The sequence below is a fragment of the Aulonocara sp. 'chitande type north' Nkhata Bay genome, linkage group LG5 (assembly GCF_057382095.1).
Source record: "Aulonocara sp. 'chitande type north' Nkhata Bay isolate Kocher_YH1m ecotype deep benthic linkage group LG5, A_spYH_male_GT1.1, whole genome shotgun sequence".
Lineage (NCBI taxonomy): Eukaryota > Metazoa > Chordata > Actinopteri > Cichliformes > Cichlidae > Aulonocara > Aulonocara sp. 'chitande type north' Nkhata Bay.
The window spans coordinates 33,352,568-33,367,790 of NC_141348.1; the positions used below are offsets into that span (position 1 = coordinate 33,352,568).

At 41.5% G+C, this 15,223-nt stretch overlaps 3 protein-coding genes across 5 annotated transcripts; all 3 read left to right on the top strand.

The window, feature by feature from the left end:
- The first annotated feature begins 700 nt into the window (after positions 1-700).
- LOC147331055 (monoacylglycerol lipase abhd6-A-like) lies at positions 701-8,601 on the top strand. 2 transcript variants are annotated; one of them, XM_086293090.1, is made up of 10 exons: positions 741-840; positions 1,260-1,347; positions 2,406-2,536; positions 4,112-4,271; positions 5,234-5,347; positions 5,544-5,676; positions 5,760-5,917; positions 6,755-6,809; positions 7,374-7,474; positions 7,961-8,601. In XM_086293090.1, the coding sequence occupies exons 3-10, from the start codon at positions 2,418-2,420 to the stop codon at positions 8,138-8,140; spliced, it is 1,020 nt and encodes a 339-aa protein (XP_086149216.1). In that variant the 5' UTR covers positions 741-840; positions 1,260-1,347; positions 2,406-2,417; the 3' UTR covers positions 8,141-8,601. The 2 variants fall into 2 exon arrangements, with proteins under 2 accessions (XP_086149215.1, XP_086149216.1); XM_086293089.1 differs by lacking the exon at positions 1,260-1,347 and having other exon boundaries at positions 701-840.
- A 758-nt stretch (positions 8,602-9,359) lies between these two features.
- On the top strand, positions 9,360-14,026 carry rpp14 (ribonuclease P/MRP 14 subunit). 2 transcript variants are annotated; one of them, XM_086293092.1, is made up of 6 exons: positions 9,360-9,516; positions 10,066-10,218; positions 10,307-10,391; positions 11,899-11,975; positions 12,094-12,172; positions 13,890-14,026. In XM_086293092.1, exons 2-6 carry the CDS (start codon positions 10,127-10,129, stop codon positions 13,944-13,946), a joined length of 390 nt encoding a protein of 129 aa, XP_086149218.1. In that variant the 5' UTR covers positions 9,360-9,516; positions 10,066-10,126; the 3' UTR covers positions 13,947-14,026. The 2 variants fall into 2 exon arrangements, with proteins under 2 accessions (XP_086149218.1, XP_086149219.1); XM_086293093.1 differs by having other exon boundaries at positions 9,423-9,516; positions 10,096-10,218.
- Positions 13,974-14,650, top strand: LOC147331057 (hydroxyacyl-thioester dehydratase type 2, mitochondrial-like). The gene has a single exon (XM_086293091.1). The coding sequence runs from the start codon at positions 13,974-13,976 to the stop codon at positions 14,448-14,450; it is 477 nt and encodes a 158-aa protein (XP_086149217.1). The 3' UTR covers positions 14,451-14,650.
- Positions 14,651-15,223: the final 573 nt, after the last annotated feature.

The window sequence follows — 15,223 nt, forward strand, 5'->3', positions numbered from 1 at the left end:
AGCTATTTTCACATTTCAAACAATATTACAGACTACTTCCTGCTTTATTATAATTCATTATTATTAGCAACTGTCATACTGTTAAAACCCTCTTATTTAGATCCTAAGTATATTCTTTCCTTTTATTATAAAGTGCTTTTCAGTGTATAATTTAGCAAATGCACGAAGACTGGCAGCCTTTAAATTAGGTTTTTGGCCAAAAAAAAAAAAACGGCAAAAGTTCAAGGCCCCTTGGATGATCAAAAGAAGAAAGAAGGAGAACGTTTTCTAGCATTTACACACAAGCAGTGACAGATATGTTGCTAAATCCTGACATTGTGTTTTTCCACTTGAGCTCCAATCAGTTCAGACCACTATTTAAATCTTTTTTCAGCTGCTCCTTTCTCACCACAGCAGGATCATCAGCACATTTGGTTGGTCACAGATTTTTAGCCAATGACCTTTCTTATGCAACCCTCCGAGGCTTTTTGTCTCCTCCCAGTCTGAAACTGGGGAGCTGCCAGCCCTCCGAGCCACAAAACACTGGACAGAAATCAACTGAAACATTCATTTGAAGAAAATAAATATATAAATTGCTTTAACTTCGACAGAAATTCTGGAGCATCAGTGCTGTTCTCTAAGAGCTGCCTGTAGATGTTGGCGCCCTCTTGTGGACGTGCTCGCACACATCACACATCCTCTGCTTCTGACGGCACCTGAATGCAGCACAGCATTTTTCTTCTGCAGTATCCCTTTAAGTGCGGATGAAAGGCTGTTATGTAATTTAGGTGAAAGAGGAGGAAGAGCAGCGGACTGAATGGAGGACAGCCGGCACTGACAGCTCGAAGAGGACCCTGACAGGTAGGGCGCCGCTGACCCTGCAGGTGTAGATAAAGCGCTATAGTACTCAGCCTGAGGTGTCCGCGTTATGTCCGATGTGACGTTTTCAGCAGGTTAAAAGGACACGAGTTTTTAATGTAACCTTTGCATCTGGTGTTCTACCATCAAACCCTCAGTGAACAAAATATTCAAAAAGAGAAGTTTGTCTCTTTAAGCCTGTGACCGTTACGGTTAAAGGAAACTTCCGCATTTTTTTCTCAATGTAAACTTGTTTTACTCATTTTCCGGTTCTAACCTTTAAAAAAAACTCCTAACAAATGCACTTTTTTACTTGGTCTGATTTCTACATCAAAGCAAACCTCCAAATCCCGATTACTGTGTATTACTATGGTATATTACGAGTAGAAGTAGTTTATTTTTTAAGCACATTCCCCCTACAGGTGCTTTCTCCGGAAACTGTGAACTTTGCAGCTGCTTCAAAGGTTCAGTGTCTTTCTGGGTTGGGCTTGCAGCGCTGGACGTTGTTCAGTGGGTTAAGTAATCCTGTTGTATCCTGTTGATTTTGTGGCACTTGCATTAATTGCGATTTCATGTCAAAATCATAGACTGTATATGAAAGATGGAAGTAATACCTCAACGTTAACTATTAACAACTGCTGTGTCAATTTGCTGTTACCATGAGTTGCCATATTTGACCCATCAAGCCTGGTTCAATGCTGCATTTATGACATATTGTGTGGAAGCCACGGACGCAGGTGCCTGATAATTAGAGCTAAGAAACAAGCTAACATATGGTGGTTTAGCTCACTGGGTTGAGCAGGCAACTCCTATTACTGAGTTTTGGGTTCATATTTTACACTCAGCTCTACCTGCTCTCTTTCATCCAGTTTTCTTTTCAAAGCATTTAAGTATAATTAAAATGTATTTAACCTACAAGAAGTTTGTATTATATTTTTAGTGAGTTGAATTTCATTTATTACAAGCTTTTATTATTATAAGCAATGTAATTACACTTAAAATGCTTTCCCACCTTTGCTTTCTGCAGTGGAAAAATGGATCTTTTACACTAAAAGTAAAAAAAAAGTGATGCCATAACTTTGGAAAGCTATGGGAATATTTTTTATTTATCAGCTTAAGTTAGGCTTTGTCTTTTTTTGGAGTAAAGGCATAAATAAACCAGCACATTTCCCTGACTATATGTTTGTTTACAGCTAAATGTTTCATTGACTGAGGCAAGACTGAGTGATTTAACTGGACTTTTGTCACTTCAGTACTCTGGATGCAGTACTCAGCGTCTGTTTCTATTATTATTATACAGTATAACACTAAGATAAGATAAGATAAGATAAGATAGAACTTTATTAATCCCTCGGGTGGGTTCCTCTGGGAAATTCGATTTCCAAAAAAAGCACAGCAACGACCGAAGTTACAGTTACTCTTCTAGTAGTTACTCTTCTTACTGTCTTGGAGCAACTGTGAGGACACAGTTTCGTCTGGGACTAATAAATTATTCAGTTTCTGCTTGATTATCTACAGTTAAACTGAGCTGAGAGTGCAGTTTGTGATCTGTTTTTTTTTTTTTAAAGGAGGCTGCAACGATGGAGCTGAATGTGGCCAAAATGATAATGCTGGCAGGAGGTGTCCTGGTTGTGCCCGTGCTCGCTTTCGTCACCTCCTTCCTGTTCTGGCCTGGAGCGCTCCTCAAGGCGTACAACTGGTAAAGGCACATAGAGGACATACACACAGAGAACAAACAGGCGGGTTAGACTTGTATCTGTTTGGTTTAGGCACACCACTGGATTATAGCAGAAGAAATGGAAAAGATTTTCCACCTACAGTACTCTGCAAAAGTCTCAAGTCATTCCTTATTTCTCATGTTTTGCTTCCAAGCAGCCAGACTTTGTTGTGATTTTTTTAAGTGGTCATCATCAGTAGGTGTCCAGCCTTCTGGAGGTCTTCCAAACCTTTTCTTTGGACATTGGCTGCTTTTCATGAGGGAAAAATAAAGAAATTACAGGTCTGAAAAATTACAGCTGATAAACCGTAGCAGTATCTGAGTCATGTCCTTAAGAAATAGGAAAATCCAGCAAAGACCTGACAAAGGACCATAAGAGTCATCTGACCCTTTGGCTGATCCCTTTACTGTTCACTGAAGTATCATTAGAAATGGTGTCAGTGAAGGGTGGCTGCCAAGAAGCCATTCTTAAGATAAGGAAACAGGAAAAAGACTTGGTGGCTCAGGACTTTTGCACTTTTGTACAGTGGTTTTCCATTTTTCTTATTTTTTTATGAAAATAAATCTAATAAATGTTACTCCAAGCAATTTTCTTCAAAGTTACTAAACCCACCAGATAAAGCCTTCAACAGCAACAAGCAGACAAACTGGACACGCGTTACATTTGAATGAAAATAATGTAGTTCCTGTGTTCCAATACAGCTTCAAAAATGCTTTTATTGTGAAAGAGCCAAAGCAGTGACCTTTCCTTCTGAACTTTAGACTAAGCTGTGAAAAAAACTACATGCTGGCTGATTACTGGATTACTGATGTTGCTTCACTCTGTCTTACACACACACGCACACACACACAAAGTGCTGACTCACTGACATGTAATAGAAGAAGAAAAACATGTGCAAAGAATTAACAGTGAATCTGTGACTGTGTAGAAGATTATTTTTATCTGTCGAGATCATTTTGGTCCCAGATTTCGGGGACCGTTCCTGACCTCTGTTTTTATTTTGTTTGGTTTTTATTTTTTAACCCTGACCGTTGTAAGGGTAGCAGAAATTCACCTTATTATGTTTATGTTGAGTAATGAAGCTGCATTTGTGGTTGATATGAATATCCAAAGTGTTGCACAATAAATTATTAAACAATCACATGAACAAACTATGGAAATAAGTGGCAGAGCATCACTCTTATTTTCATAACAGCAGTTATAAAATGATTTCTACAGGTCATCATCTTTTCATGATAAACCTTTAATTTTCTAGTGTGCTTTTATTTTGTGGGGGGATTTTCCCATTAATGTGATCTCACACCAGTTTTGACTGCACAATGACCCTTTTCATATGAAACCATGTGCAGCTGCAGGATGTTGAACTGAATCCTAAAATAAAGTGATGATCAGAGTCAGAGAAAATTCAGAAACAGTGATCTTGTTTTTAAAGACTACACAATCACATGATTTATTTCATAATGTTAGTGGATGGATCGCCTCATGTTTAATCCTCAGGAATCACTGAACATCCAGAACATGAGACTTTATAACGGCTCACCTGTAAATCTCTGCAGGTATTGGCGCCGCAGGCTCGGATTGGTTGTCCGCTTCTCTCACAGTGGGAATTACCACTTCTGTTATTCCACACGCGGGGCACCAGGAGGCGCAACACCATCACTGCTGCTGCTCCACGGCTTCTCTGCCACCAAGGATATGTGGCTACCTGTTGTCAAGGTTTTTACACAAAAATAAATCAAAACATCAGATGTACATGTTTGTGACAGTGACATTTTCACTGCTAAAAAAGGAACTTCAGCTCAGCTGTGTGTAAATCTGGAAACACAGGGTTGGTGAATTGTGTGTGGAGACGTGGAAGCTGTCCCCTTTGTAAAATCTTACCTTTGAGCAAAAATCTATAACTGTTGAAGCAGATTTTGTCAGATTTGACTGGTGATTCTCCAGCCTTTCTGTCATGAAGTGTATGTAAGTGAGCCTCTGGTGTGTTTGCTAGTGATGTTCGATTCGTGAACGAATCGTTCAATACTCGAGAATCACTTTACTGACTCGTGAATCATGATTCACAAGCCCAACTGACTCATCCCTGTTTCTGTTAGCAAACTAATTCGCTTAGTAGAAATATATCTAGCTTATAAATAAAATTGGGGGGGGGGGGGGGGAAACAACAGCCAGTTTCTTAACAAAAGCATTTCTGCTCTGAACTGGAAGAAAAAGTAGATGTGAGTAGAAGCTCACATCAAGAAAATAGCTCCTCAGTTCACAGTAGCATCACTCTGCTAACATGCTAACAGCACATTTGAGCTACTCACCCCCTCCCTTCCTGTGTTGAATCGTAAGCGTAAGCGAATCACTCAGGACTCACTAACCCCCTCCCTCCTGTGCTGAATCATAGAGCGAGCGAACGAATCACTCACTCACTCACCCCCTCACCCCCTCCTGGCTCACAGCTTCTTCTTCTTCTTGGTTGGCAACCAATGTTAAGGCGCATTACCGCCCCAACTCAAACTTAAACAAATTAAGTTTGAGTGAAAATGTACATTTTTTGCACTCTCTGGTCAACTGACTCAGTGAATCAAATGACTCAAAAAATCCGATTCACTTTGGTGAGTGACTCATTAAAACTCGATTCAGTAAAAAGAATCAAATTTACCATCACTAGTGTTTGCTTTCTCCTCCAGTTCCTCCCTAGAAACCAACATGTGGTGTGTGTGGACATGCCGGGACACGAGGGGACAAGTCGCACCGGTCCAGAGGATTACAGCATCCGCGGTCAGGTTGAACGAATCCACCAGGTCTGTACAAATTTGTGTGTGTGTGTGACACTTGCACACTTTGTAATAATTATAAGTTTGGAAAAACCACTGGGATATCTTTCAGGGGGAGGTTATTCTTGTAATCAAAGCAAGGCTTCCAGGTTTGGACCACAGCAGAAGCACTGAGCTACTGTCCTGTTTCAAAACTCACCTCTCTGTTTTTCTTCCTGTGTAGTTTGTGCAGAGTATCGGTCTCGATAAAAGACCCTTCCACCTGGTCGGCACGTCAATGGGTGGCAACGTCGCAGGGGTGTACGCTGCCACTTACCCCACCCACCTATCCAGTGTCACCTTGGTTTGCCCGGCAGGTAAACTCAGCAGACGTACCTTACATTTGCTGATGATGATCAGGTTTGCATAATTCCTCTTCCTCATCTTCTCTCCCAAACAGGCCTGGTTTACCCGACGGACTCGGAGTTTATCAGTCGCCTGAGGGAGCTGGAGATGGGTGAGAAGGATGAGTCGATCCCGCTCGTCCCCACCACCATTCAGGAACTCGAGGACATGCTGAGACTCTGTTGTAACACCCCCCCAAAACTCCCCCGACAGGTACAGGGCTGAGCTGCATGGGCACAGTAGAAATGACTTCACAAGTTTCCTTATCCGCATGATTCATTGTATCAGCACGTCATTAAGACAAGGAAAGATGTGAAGGAGAATTTGTAAGGAATTAGGAGAAATCACATTGAAGTATTTAAACAATGTGACTGTGGGTTTTACGGTTTGCTGTGGTGAAGCTAAAATTGACCAAAGTTTAACTACAATACTTCACCCTGTTCTCAGTGGCTGTCTTATTTTTAATAGCTTCCTCTTCCAAATTCATCCTGCAGACTGTCATCTGCTTTATTTTATTCTTTATTCTTTGCACTTTAAGCATTTTATCTACCTCACATCTACAGCCAGTTTAGAATCACTTAACCTCACATGCATATCTTTGGACTGCTAGAGGAAGCTGGAAAAGCAGGACAGGAAAAACATGCAGACTGCACACAGAAAGATCTGCAATGAACTGAGTTATAATGCAACCCTTACTTCACTTTTATCATTGATATGGGAATATCTTTATTTATGGAGCAGTTTCATAAACCCACATTGCAAAGTGCTTCACAAAAGACATCATAACTTTACAAAAGGCGCATATGAATGCAGAGAGTAGCATCCTAGAGAGTATGATATTTTGTTCCTCTGAACCTCCTTTCTTTCCACAAAAGATGTTCCAGCTTGCTTTAGTATTTACAGAATTCAACCATCACACAGACACTTCTGGGTCACTTTGCATTTAAGGCTTGTAACAATATACCTGCTCTCAGTCACACTGCCAGTACTGCTGTTGCTTTTCTTTCTTTCTTTTTATTTATTTGCATTTGTGTGCATGTGTGTTGTTAGGTGCTGAGCGGTCTCCTTGCCAACAGGATCCCAAACAATGATTTCTACAAAGAAGGTCAGTCCGCTCACCATCACCTGCTCTTTTCTTCTCTTTGTCCTGTCCTCCTCCCCTCATCCCCAACCGGTCACAGCAGACGGCCGCACTTCCCTGAGCCTGGTTCTGCTGGCGTTTTTTTTCCTGTTAAAAGGGAGTTTTTCCTTCCCACCATCACCAAGTCGTTGCTCAAAGGTGGTCATATGATTACTGGGTTGCTTGCAGAGATGCTTGCATCTCTGTAATAATGTAGGGTCTCTACCTTACAATATAAAGCACCTTGAAGCGACGGCTGTTGTGATTTGGTGCTATATATATTGAAGTGAATTGAGTTCAAGCAGTGCTCCATCGACAGTCACAGATTACTGAGGGATTTGATCTGACCCTTTGCCTCCTGCCTTTTTTCATTATTTTCTATTTGACATTTCAGATAAATTAATTAGTGAAGGAAAGCACTTTTGATATGACTCACTTGTATAAAGACAGTGAAGCAGGGAGAAAAGCAGATTGTGTCTACTTCTACTCTGCAGTAATCATTTTCCCTTTAGTAACTCATTGCCCCTGTGTGTGTGTGTGTGTGTGTAGTGTTCATGGAGATTGTTGGGGAGAAGTCTCGCCACTCGCTACAAGAAAACATGCATCTGATCACAGTGCCCCTGCAGGTTATCTGGGGGAAGGAAGACCAGGTAAATTCACAACCCCACAGCAGTGATGATCATTAGAAAACGATGTCTCAGCCCCAATTTTCCGCCCTTTGCGGGTATGTACTGCTTCTTTAAAAAAATAAAAATAAAAATTAGGGGTGCCGGTCATCAGAACTGCCAAGTGGCCCTCCTCATCTACTTGTGCTCACTACGTCCTTCATATTTAAATTATTGAATCACTGTTGAGAGAAGTTTAAACTTTAACTGTATCCATATTAATAAGATAGAAAAAAAATTAGATTGTACTGTTGAAATAAAAAACAATTTCTACCAGGCTGTAAATGTGCCTTTTAATGCTGTAAAGTTCGAAGTTCATTTTCATTTGGAAGTCTATACGAATTGACAACAGAGCATGAATATCTGTAAATCTGTAAATCTCCGTCATGTGGTGTTGGGATATTTCAGTGTGTCAGTAAAGCCGTGCTGCAGCGTCACACAGAGCTGTAACACACTTGTCTGAACTCTCAGGTGCTGGACGTTTCGGGCGCCGCTGTGCTGCAGGGGGCGCTGCCTCACTGCCAGGTGACGGTGTTGGACAGCTGTGGTCACTCTGTGGCTCTTGAGCGACCGAGAAAAGCCGCCAAACTCATCACGGACTTCCTGTCTGAGCAGGCAGTCAGCGATGGCAACGTAAAGAAAGTTTCTTGAAGAAAAACCTTTGAACTGTACGCCGACCCCTGACCTCATGATGATGAAGGAGAGGAGAAGTATGATGAGATTTCTACATCAACGTTTATGTCTGTAAAAAAAACTGAACAAACGCACAAAAGTATTACTTTACTTTAAGATATTCCTGATGTTTTCATCTGTATGACTTTTACTCACTGCCCTGCAGGCGGCTGATATCCATAATCTTTAGAGTTTAATGTCATGGTATCAATCCTCGTTTTCATGTTTCACTTTCAGAAAACTGCATTGTAGTCTTCTGTTTACAGCTGTTTGTGAACTATGCAGTGGACTGACTGCATAATTAACATCACAAAAACACATCAGACTGAATTTACAATGAAACATTTACTGTTGATTAATATGTGATTTGTAACCTTTAGCTATTAACTTTAATATATAAAGTTTTAAAAAATGGTGGAATTAAAAGATTTTGTGTGTTTAAGATTGTTGGTTGAAAAATCCTGTCATTTTGGAAGACATAACACATCAAGTAATTTATTCAAGATGCACAGGAAGTAGTCACTGCTCACGAGGCCCTGCAATTCAGATTTATTTGTCACATGTTGTTAGTACAGGGTCAGCATTACAATGAAATGTGTTTGAAGAGATGAAACATGATTAAAATACTAAAAGTAACATGATTAAAAAAGATAAGATGAAAAAAGTAGAGAGAACTACTTTGCGCAATGTATTGCAGTAAAGTAGCAGTTCAGCTGGGACTGAATATGTAGTTAAACTTCTTTTTACACTGACAGCAGGAGGAGTTTCACTGGTCTGGCCCACTCAAGATCAAAGCAGGATGTGTGTCGAAGAAGATGAATGATGTAAGCTCAAGCTGTGAAGTTTAATATGCTATATGCTATTTAATAGCACCACTGAAAGGTTAGGGTTAGGGTTACACAAGTTGTAAATGTTATTTTGACATTGTGAGGGCGACGAATCAAGTCCTGTCAAATACAACCTGAAATTAAAAAAATAAAATAAATGAATAATTAATTTTTATTTCCATAGAGAAAAATGTCAGCCATTAGAAAAAACATTTGGATTATTACCTCAAAATGTTGATTCAGTAACTCAAAAACTCACAAATTAATTTTAAATGATTTTGTCAGAGTTAGTACTGTTGTTTGTTTTTTGTGGCAGTGGCAGAAACAAGCTTCCATATCCGGTTTTCAACGTACAAGACAAAATAAGCCGCCTCGTGGCGAAGAGTGATCCATCTTGCAGTTTTACGCGTCTTTGCAAAAGCTGGTTGCGCATGCGCTGCTGGGGTCCCCTTCCCCCTTGGTGAAAGACGTTTCTCTGGGATTGCGGACTTCTCGGCACGCTGTGTGTCCTCCACGTTTTAGCAGCTGGTGAGTGAAGTGCTTCTGCTTTTATTAAACTTCAGAACAAATTAAAAACTTTCATTTCTGTGTGCGGAGTCGATAACAGAGAATCAGCTAGCAGCTACAATAACTTAGCTGAAGCTAACGGGTTCACCTTGTCCAGGGTTAGCCGCTTTCAGCTTCGGGTTTTAAAGGCTGTACGGAGTTTTCCTCGTGTTTTTATTGACGTTTCACTGTCAGATCTCTGGGCTTCCCAAAACGTAATATTTTAGAGCTTATCAGGTTTGCTCTGAGGTGTTCCTGTTTGTCTTTGTTGTTTGCTTTTGTGTAAATGCAGCAGCTTTGTTACCCAAAGCTGCTGTCCAAAGGTCCAGCCCGTAACTAAAATGCTTTAAACACCTGCTGCTACAAGTCTTTGATAGTGCACACTGACAGGCCCTCACAAGCTTGTGGAAAATAAAGTGTAACGCACACAGTTCCTGCTTTAGTACAGGTATTTATTGGCTAACGATAAAATGCAGACATGACGAAGAGACTCTCTGTAAGCGCCACTGTTTTGATTTTTTTTTTTTATAGTCAGCTGATCCACCTGCTGCTCTTCATCAGACAGAGGCTGAGCCACTGATGCTCTGATAGAATGAAACAGGTGGAGGAGAAGGAAGAAGCGTCTGTCTACCAACGGGTCGTGTTGAAAAACGCCTCACCGTACCACTACCTGAAGGTCCGCCTGTAAGTTCCTCATCGTATTTTTAGAGTTTGATGTTGTGCTGATATTTGTACACACACGCACACTTTATTTTTTCCTCTGTGTCTTTAGTGTGCTGGAGGATGAGTCAACCAGACTAAGTGCCGTTGAACTGAAGTACTTCATCATCACAGGCCTGAAGTCTCTGTATGGAGAGGTGAGACCATGAAGACCGGTGAGGAGTTAAGGAGCTTCTGTGTTTGTTTTACTTGTTTTATTCTCCTGAGTTTCAGAACCTTTGTATAATGTGAGGATTAATTTGCATTAAATACACTATATTGCCAAAAGTATTCACTCGCCCATTCAAATCAATGAATTCAGTTGTTCCAGTAACTGTCTTGGCCACAGGTGTATACAATCAAGGACCCAGGCATACAGACTGCTTCTACAAACATTTGTGAAAGAATGGGTCGCTCTCAGGAGCTCAGTGAATTCCAGTGTGATGCCGTAATATGATGCCACCCGTGCAACGAGTCCACTTGTAAAATTTCTTCTCTAAGGAATATTCCACAGTCGACTGTTAGAGGTATTAACAAAGTGGAAGCGAGCGTGAACAACGCTAACTCAGCATGAAATGGTATTCTATGTAAAATCACAGAGTGGGGTCAGCAAATGCTGTCTCTATGCCCTAGTGTGCAGAGTTTGCCGACTTTCTGCAGAGTCAATCTCTACACACCTCTAAACTTCATGTGGCCTTCAGATTAGATCAAAGAACAGTCCGTAGAGAGCTTTGTGAAATGGGTGTCCGTAGCCAAGCAGCTGCAGCCAGGCCAAGCAAAGCATCGGGTGGAGTGCTGTAAAGTACACCAATACTTGTAGTGGTGTAGATTGTAGATGCCGTAGAGTCCATCTCACCTGCAGCGGCATCGCAGGCCACACCCCGCCACAAACACATACTTGTAAGCCTTGCGGAAAGCTTTCCCAGAAGAGTTGAAGCTGTTATACCTGCACAGGGTGGGCTGATGTCATATTAAACTCTATGGATCGAGAATGGTATGTCACTCAAGTTCATAAGCGTGTGAAGGCAGGTGAGTGAATACTTCTGGTAATATAGTGTATTCTACAAGATGTGGGGCTCATCCCAGCTTTGAGGTGACTGTTTGTTTGTGGTGATCTGGATCAGTCTTGTTTTTGTTTGTTTTTGGGTTTTTTGTGATAATGTATCTTCACGTAAATGTCAAACTGACAGTTGAGGTCAGCCAGGGGTCTCCATGTACTAAGATGATCACAGATGAAATTGTGATCTCTAGTTAGAGTAGGGAGCAGGTGGAGGTATGTGCTGGAGAGAAGAGGAATGGAAGCAAGACAGAATACATGAAAAGTACATGAGTGAAACTGCACTAATAAAAAAAAAAAAAAAATGAAGGCAGAGCAGAATATGCTTAGATTTTTATTGGGATTGACCAGAATGGGTGGGATTAGAAATGAGTGTAGATCAGAGGGACAGCTCAGGCTCAGTTTAGAGCAAAAGTTAGATACAAGGCTGAGGTGGTTTGGACGTGTGCAGAGGAGGAAGATGCTGAATGTGGAGGGTGAGATTGAAGCAGATGAAAAGGAAAGGGAGATGTTCTGGATAGTCCAAACTATCTGAATCCAGGGTCCTAATTCATGCGTAGCGTGGAGGGATGCAGTTTAGCTTTTCTTACTTTGTTTTCACTCCTCAGGTGGGAGCAGCGTTAAACTTTGACGTCCTGAAGTACGATGAGGACACCCTGACCGCTCTCCTCCGTGTTTACAGCAGGTGACCACCGACCATGAGAGAAAGGGGGCTGGGTGGGGTGGTGGGGACAGCTGAAACTGAAACAGACTAACCACCACTTGTTGGTATCATTTTCTTCTTTTATTGTGTGTGTTTGCAGAAGTTTGGTGAAGCTGTGGAGCTCCCTGACTCTTCTCGGCTCCTACCAGAACAAGGCCTGTGCCTTCAGAGTCCTGCAGGTCAGCAGATTTGATCCCCGCTCTTCTCTCATAATAAGAATTTTCTCAGAGGTGATCCACTCCTAGAGAAGTTAATAGACTAAAGAATCGTGACGCGTGATGACAAATAAATAGAGTTTACATATTTTGCAGAAAAATAAACTCTACCAAACTTGCTGAAAATCTTAACATTTTTTCCTCCAGATTGTCATCATTAAAGCTGCTAATTTGATGCACATTATCCTCTCTTGTGCTAGTATAACATGCTGTAATATACACATCTGTAGGATAGTCTCTTGTTTGCAAATGAAGGTGAACAAAGTGAAGTTCTTTACTAATTTTCAGCTTCCGAGCCACAAGTCTGTGAACAACCAATCAGTCACCTTCCACAGAGTTTCTGATGGTTGGGTCTCGTGTGTTTTTTGTGCCGAGCATCAAAGCTCTGTGTCGACCTTGAGACTATCAGCTGTGAATACTTTACCGCCCCTCCCGAACCACATGACCTCTGAGGCGATTATCTCTGCCGCCCGGCACAAAAAATTACGTCCGTGTGGAAGCATTACACATATGTTTGTGCAGAACAATGTTCTGTATTCGCACTCCTGAGCTGAAGAGGAAAGTTCCTGTGCATCAGCTTTAATCTCTAAAGATGATACGTGAGCTTTTTTTGTTCTTGTTCATTTTGCTTTTCTGGACACTGCTGCTGTGGATTTAAAATGAAGTAATGAAGAAGTTGCTTTAAGTGTGCACTATGAGGTTTAAAGAGGATGAAGCAGTATTTTTTTTACTCTGTTTTAAACAGATTAGTGCCAAAAAATATGTAACTGTTCTTTTTGTAGCTGCTGTTGTTAGATTAAATTAGGATACAATAGATAAGGTGATCAGTAGGGATTCATGTGACGCACAATAGCAAGGCTGCAATCATGCGGCGTTCACCACCATGAGAAAGAGACTGGGAGGCATGCAACATCATCGTTGACTTAAATAGGATGTTGCCCTTTTATATTTCTGTCTCATATACAAGGTGTGCTGAAAAAGTTTCAGAAAGGGACTCATTTAGAGTTGCTGATCTCCCCTTAAGAGCGTCTCGTGGACTGTATCAGCAAGGCCGCTCTTTTTAGATGTCTTGGCACTATAGCCTCTTGTGCTGGTGCTTCTGCAATTGATGCTGGATTATCCTGTGTGGAATTAAGTTTCAGTTGTGAGCAAAGATTGTGTTGGTGTGGCTAAAAGAAACATCCTGTTTCTCAAGGTGCTCTGTAAGGGCTCACAGATGCATGGACCACAGCTCAGATCGCTGTCTCTCCCCTAGAGGCCCATTATGGAAAACGAACATTTTGTTCTTTCTGTAGGTCAAAACTTTGGATTATTATCTCAGAATTTTGACTTACTAACTAAAACTCCTGTAAAAATGAGCCAAACTTCCAGTAAAGTTGAAGTTTTGAGATTAAAACTCCAAAATTTTGACTTATGATTGGCAAAAATTATTTTTGTTTTGTTTTTTGTTATAGAAACAAGCTTCCAACCATAAAACAATAACATTTTTGTAATTTAAAGCCTGAAAATCGTGACCAAGCCTCATAAGGATGATTTTTGAGTTGTGCATTTTGCAAAGGTTTCAGTTAGGTCTCCTTTAATTTAAGGAATGTTGCAGTAATGTTGCATCATTTGTGTTTGAGGAATATTTAATCCAAGACATTATAAAGACCATCTTTCTGTTGCTCTGTGCTGTGTTCAGGTGTCTCCGTTCCTCTTGGCACTGACGGGAAACAGTCGGGATCTGCAGCTCGACTGAGGCCGGAGGAGCTTTCTTTTTTTCGCAATGAGTTTCCTGTGGAGGCGAGTCTTTAACAAACCGCTGTCTTCCATCGCAGCGGCTCCTCACCTCAGCCGGTCACTCCACATTGGCCAGCGAGCTTCCCTCACCAAAGCGTTCTCTTCCCGTGACGTGGAGGCGTTCGCTGAGCTGACAGGTGACACCAACCCCCTCCACCTGGATCCGGCGTACGCCAGCACCACTTCGTTTGAGACACCTATCGTGCACGGCGTCCTCATCAACGGCCTGATCTCGGCCGTGCTCGGCACCAGGATGCCGGGTCGAGGCTGCATCTTCTTGTACCAGGAGATCCGCTTCCCGGCACCACTCTACGTTGGAGAGGAGGTGCTGGCCGAAGCCGAAGTCCGCAAGATTAAGATGTCATTCGCCTTCATTGCTGTAACGTGCTCTGTTAAGGATAAAGTGGTGATGGAGGGTGAGGTGATGGTGATGTTGCCTGAGGAGCAGCAGCAGAAGGAGTGAGAGGAGGTGGTGGTCACCCCTCACTGTCTCCTCAAAATAGTATTTTGTACACGAGGGACTTTATTATTGTTTGTTGCTCAAAGCAAGAAAAACGTGTTTATAGGCAGAGCATCTAATATTTGTTTCCAGCTCTGCTTTGTTTATTGTTTTGAAATCTTTTGTGTGGAGATAAAATAATAAATGTCTTTGAATTTTTCAAACCTGCTTGTGTTGTTATACCCACCTGTTCACTCACATCACACACACACAACTTTCTTTCCTTCCACCATACTGTGATCCTTCTATTTTTCTTTTTACTGACTCATTTCCTTCAGCTGATTATAAGGGTGTTTTTTTTATTTTTTATTATGTTTACTTAACATAATGACATGTTAATATTTCCATGTTTCATGATTAATCATGTGAAACAACACTTTTTGAGCACTGCAAAGTGAAGCTGGAGAACTGTTCAGTCAAGTGAACCTTATGCAGCCACTTCATTAGGTATACCCTGTTAGCATTGAGAACTGAAGCCTAGAAGAGTCATTGACATGGTCAACAACAACACTCGGCTGGACTGAAATGATGCTCTGTGCTAAATCTGGCCATTCTCCTCTGACTTCAACTAGACATTTTCACCCACTGAGACGCTGCTTGGATGGTTGTACAGAAAGGTCCAAGCAGATCACCAGTTTGTGAGAACACCAGCCTGTCTGGCACTAACAACCATGCCACCTTCAGTCACTTAAATCTTCAACTCATTCTGAGGCTCAGTTTGAACTTCAGCTGGTTGT

Excerpts from the sequence above, each read along its gene's own strand:
- LOC147331055 (XM_086293089.1), top strand. The coding sequence starts at position 2,418 with ATGGAGCTGAATGTGGCCAAAATGATAATGCTGGCAGGAGGTGTCCTG. Across the intron at positions 5,348-5,543 it reads AGGTTGAACGAATCCACCAG|TTTGTGCAGAGTATCGGTCT; the intron begins GTCTGTACAAAT and ends CTTCCTGTGTAG. Across the intron at positions 5,677-5,759 it reads CACCTTGGTTTGCCCGGCAG|GCCTGGTTTACCCGACGGAC; the intron begins GTAAACTCAGCA and ends TCTCCCAAACAG.
- rpp14 (XM_086293092.1), top strand. The coding sequence starts at position 10,127 with ATGAAACAGGTGGAGGAGAAGGAAGAAGCGTCTGTCTACCAACGGGTC. Across the intron at positions 10,392-11,898 it reads TGAAGTCTCTGTATGGAGAG|GTGGGAGCAGCGTTAAACTT; the intron begins GTGAGACCATGA and ends TTCACTCCTCAG. Across the intron at positions 12,173-13,889 it reads GTGCCTTCAGAGTCCTGCAG|GTGTCTCCGTTCCTCTTGGC; the intron begins GTCAGCAGATTT and ends TGCTGTGTTCAG.
- LOC147331057 (XM_086293091.1), top strand. The coding sequence starts at position 13,974 with ATGAGTTTCCTGTGGAGGCGAGTCTTTAACAAACCGCTGTCTTCCATC.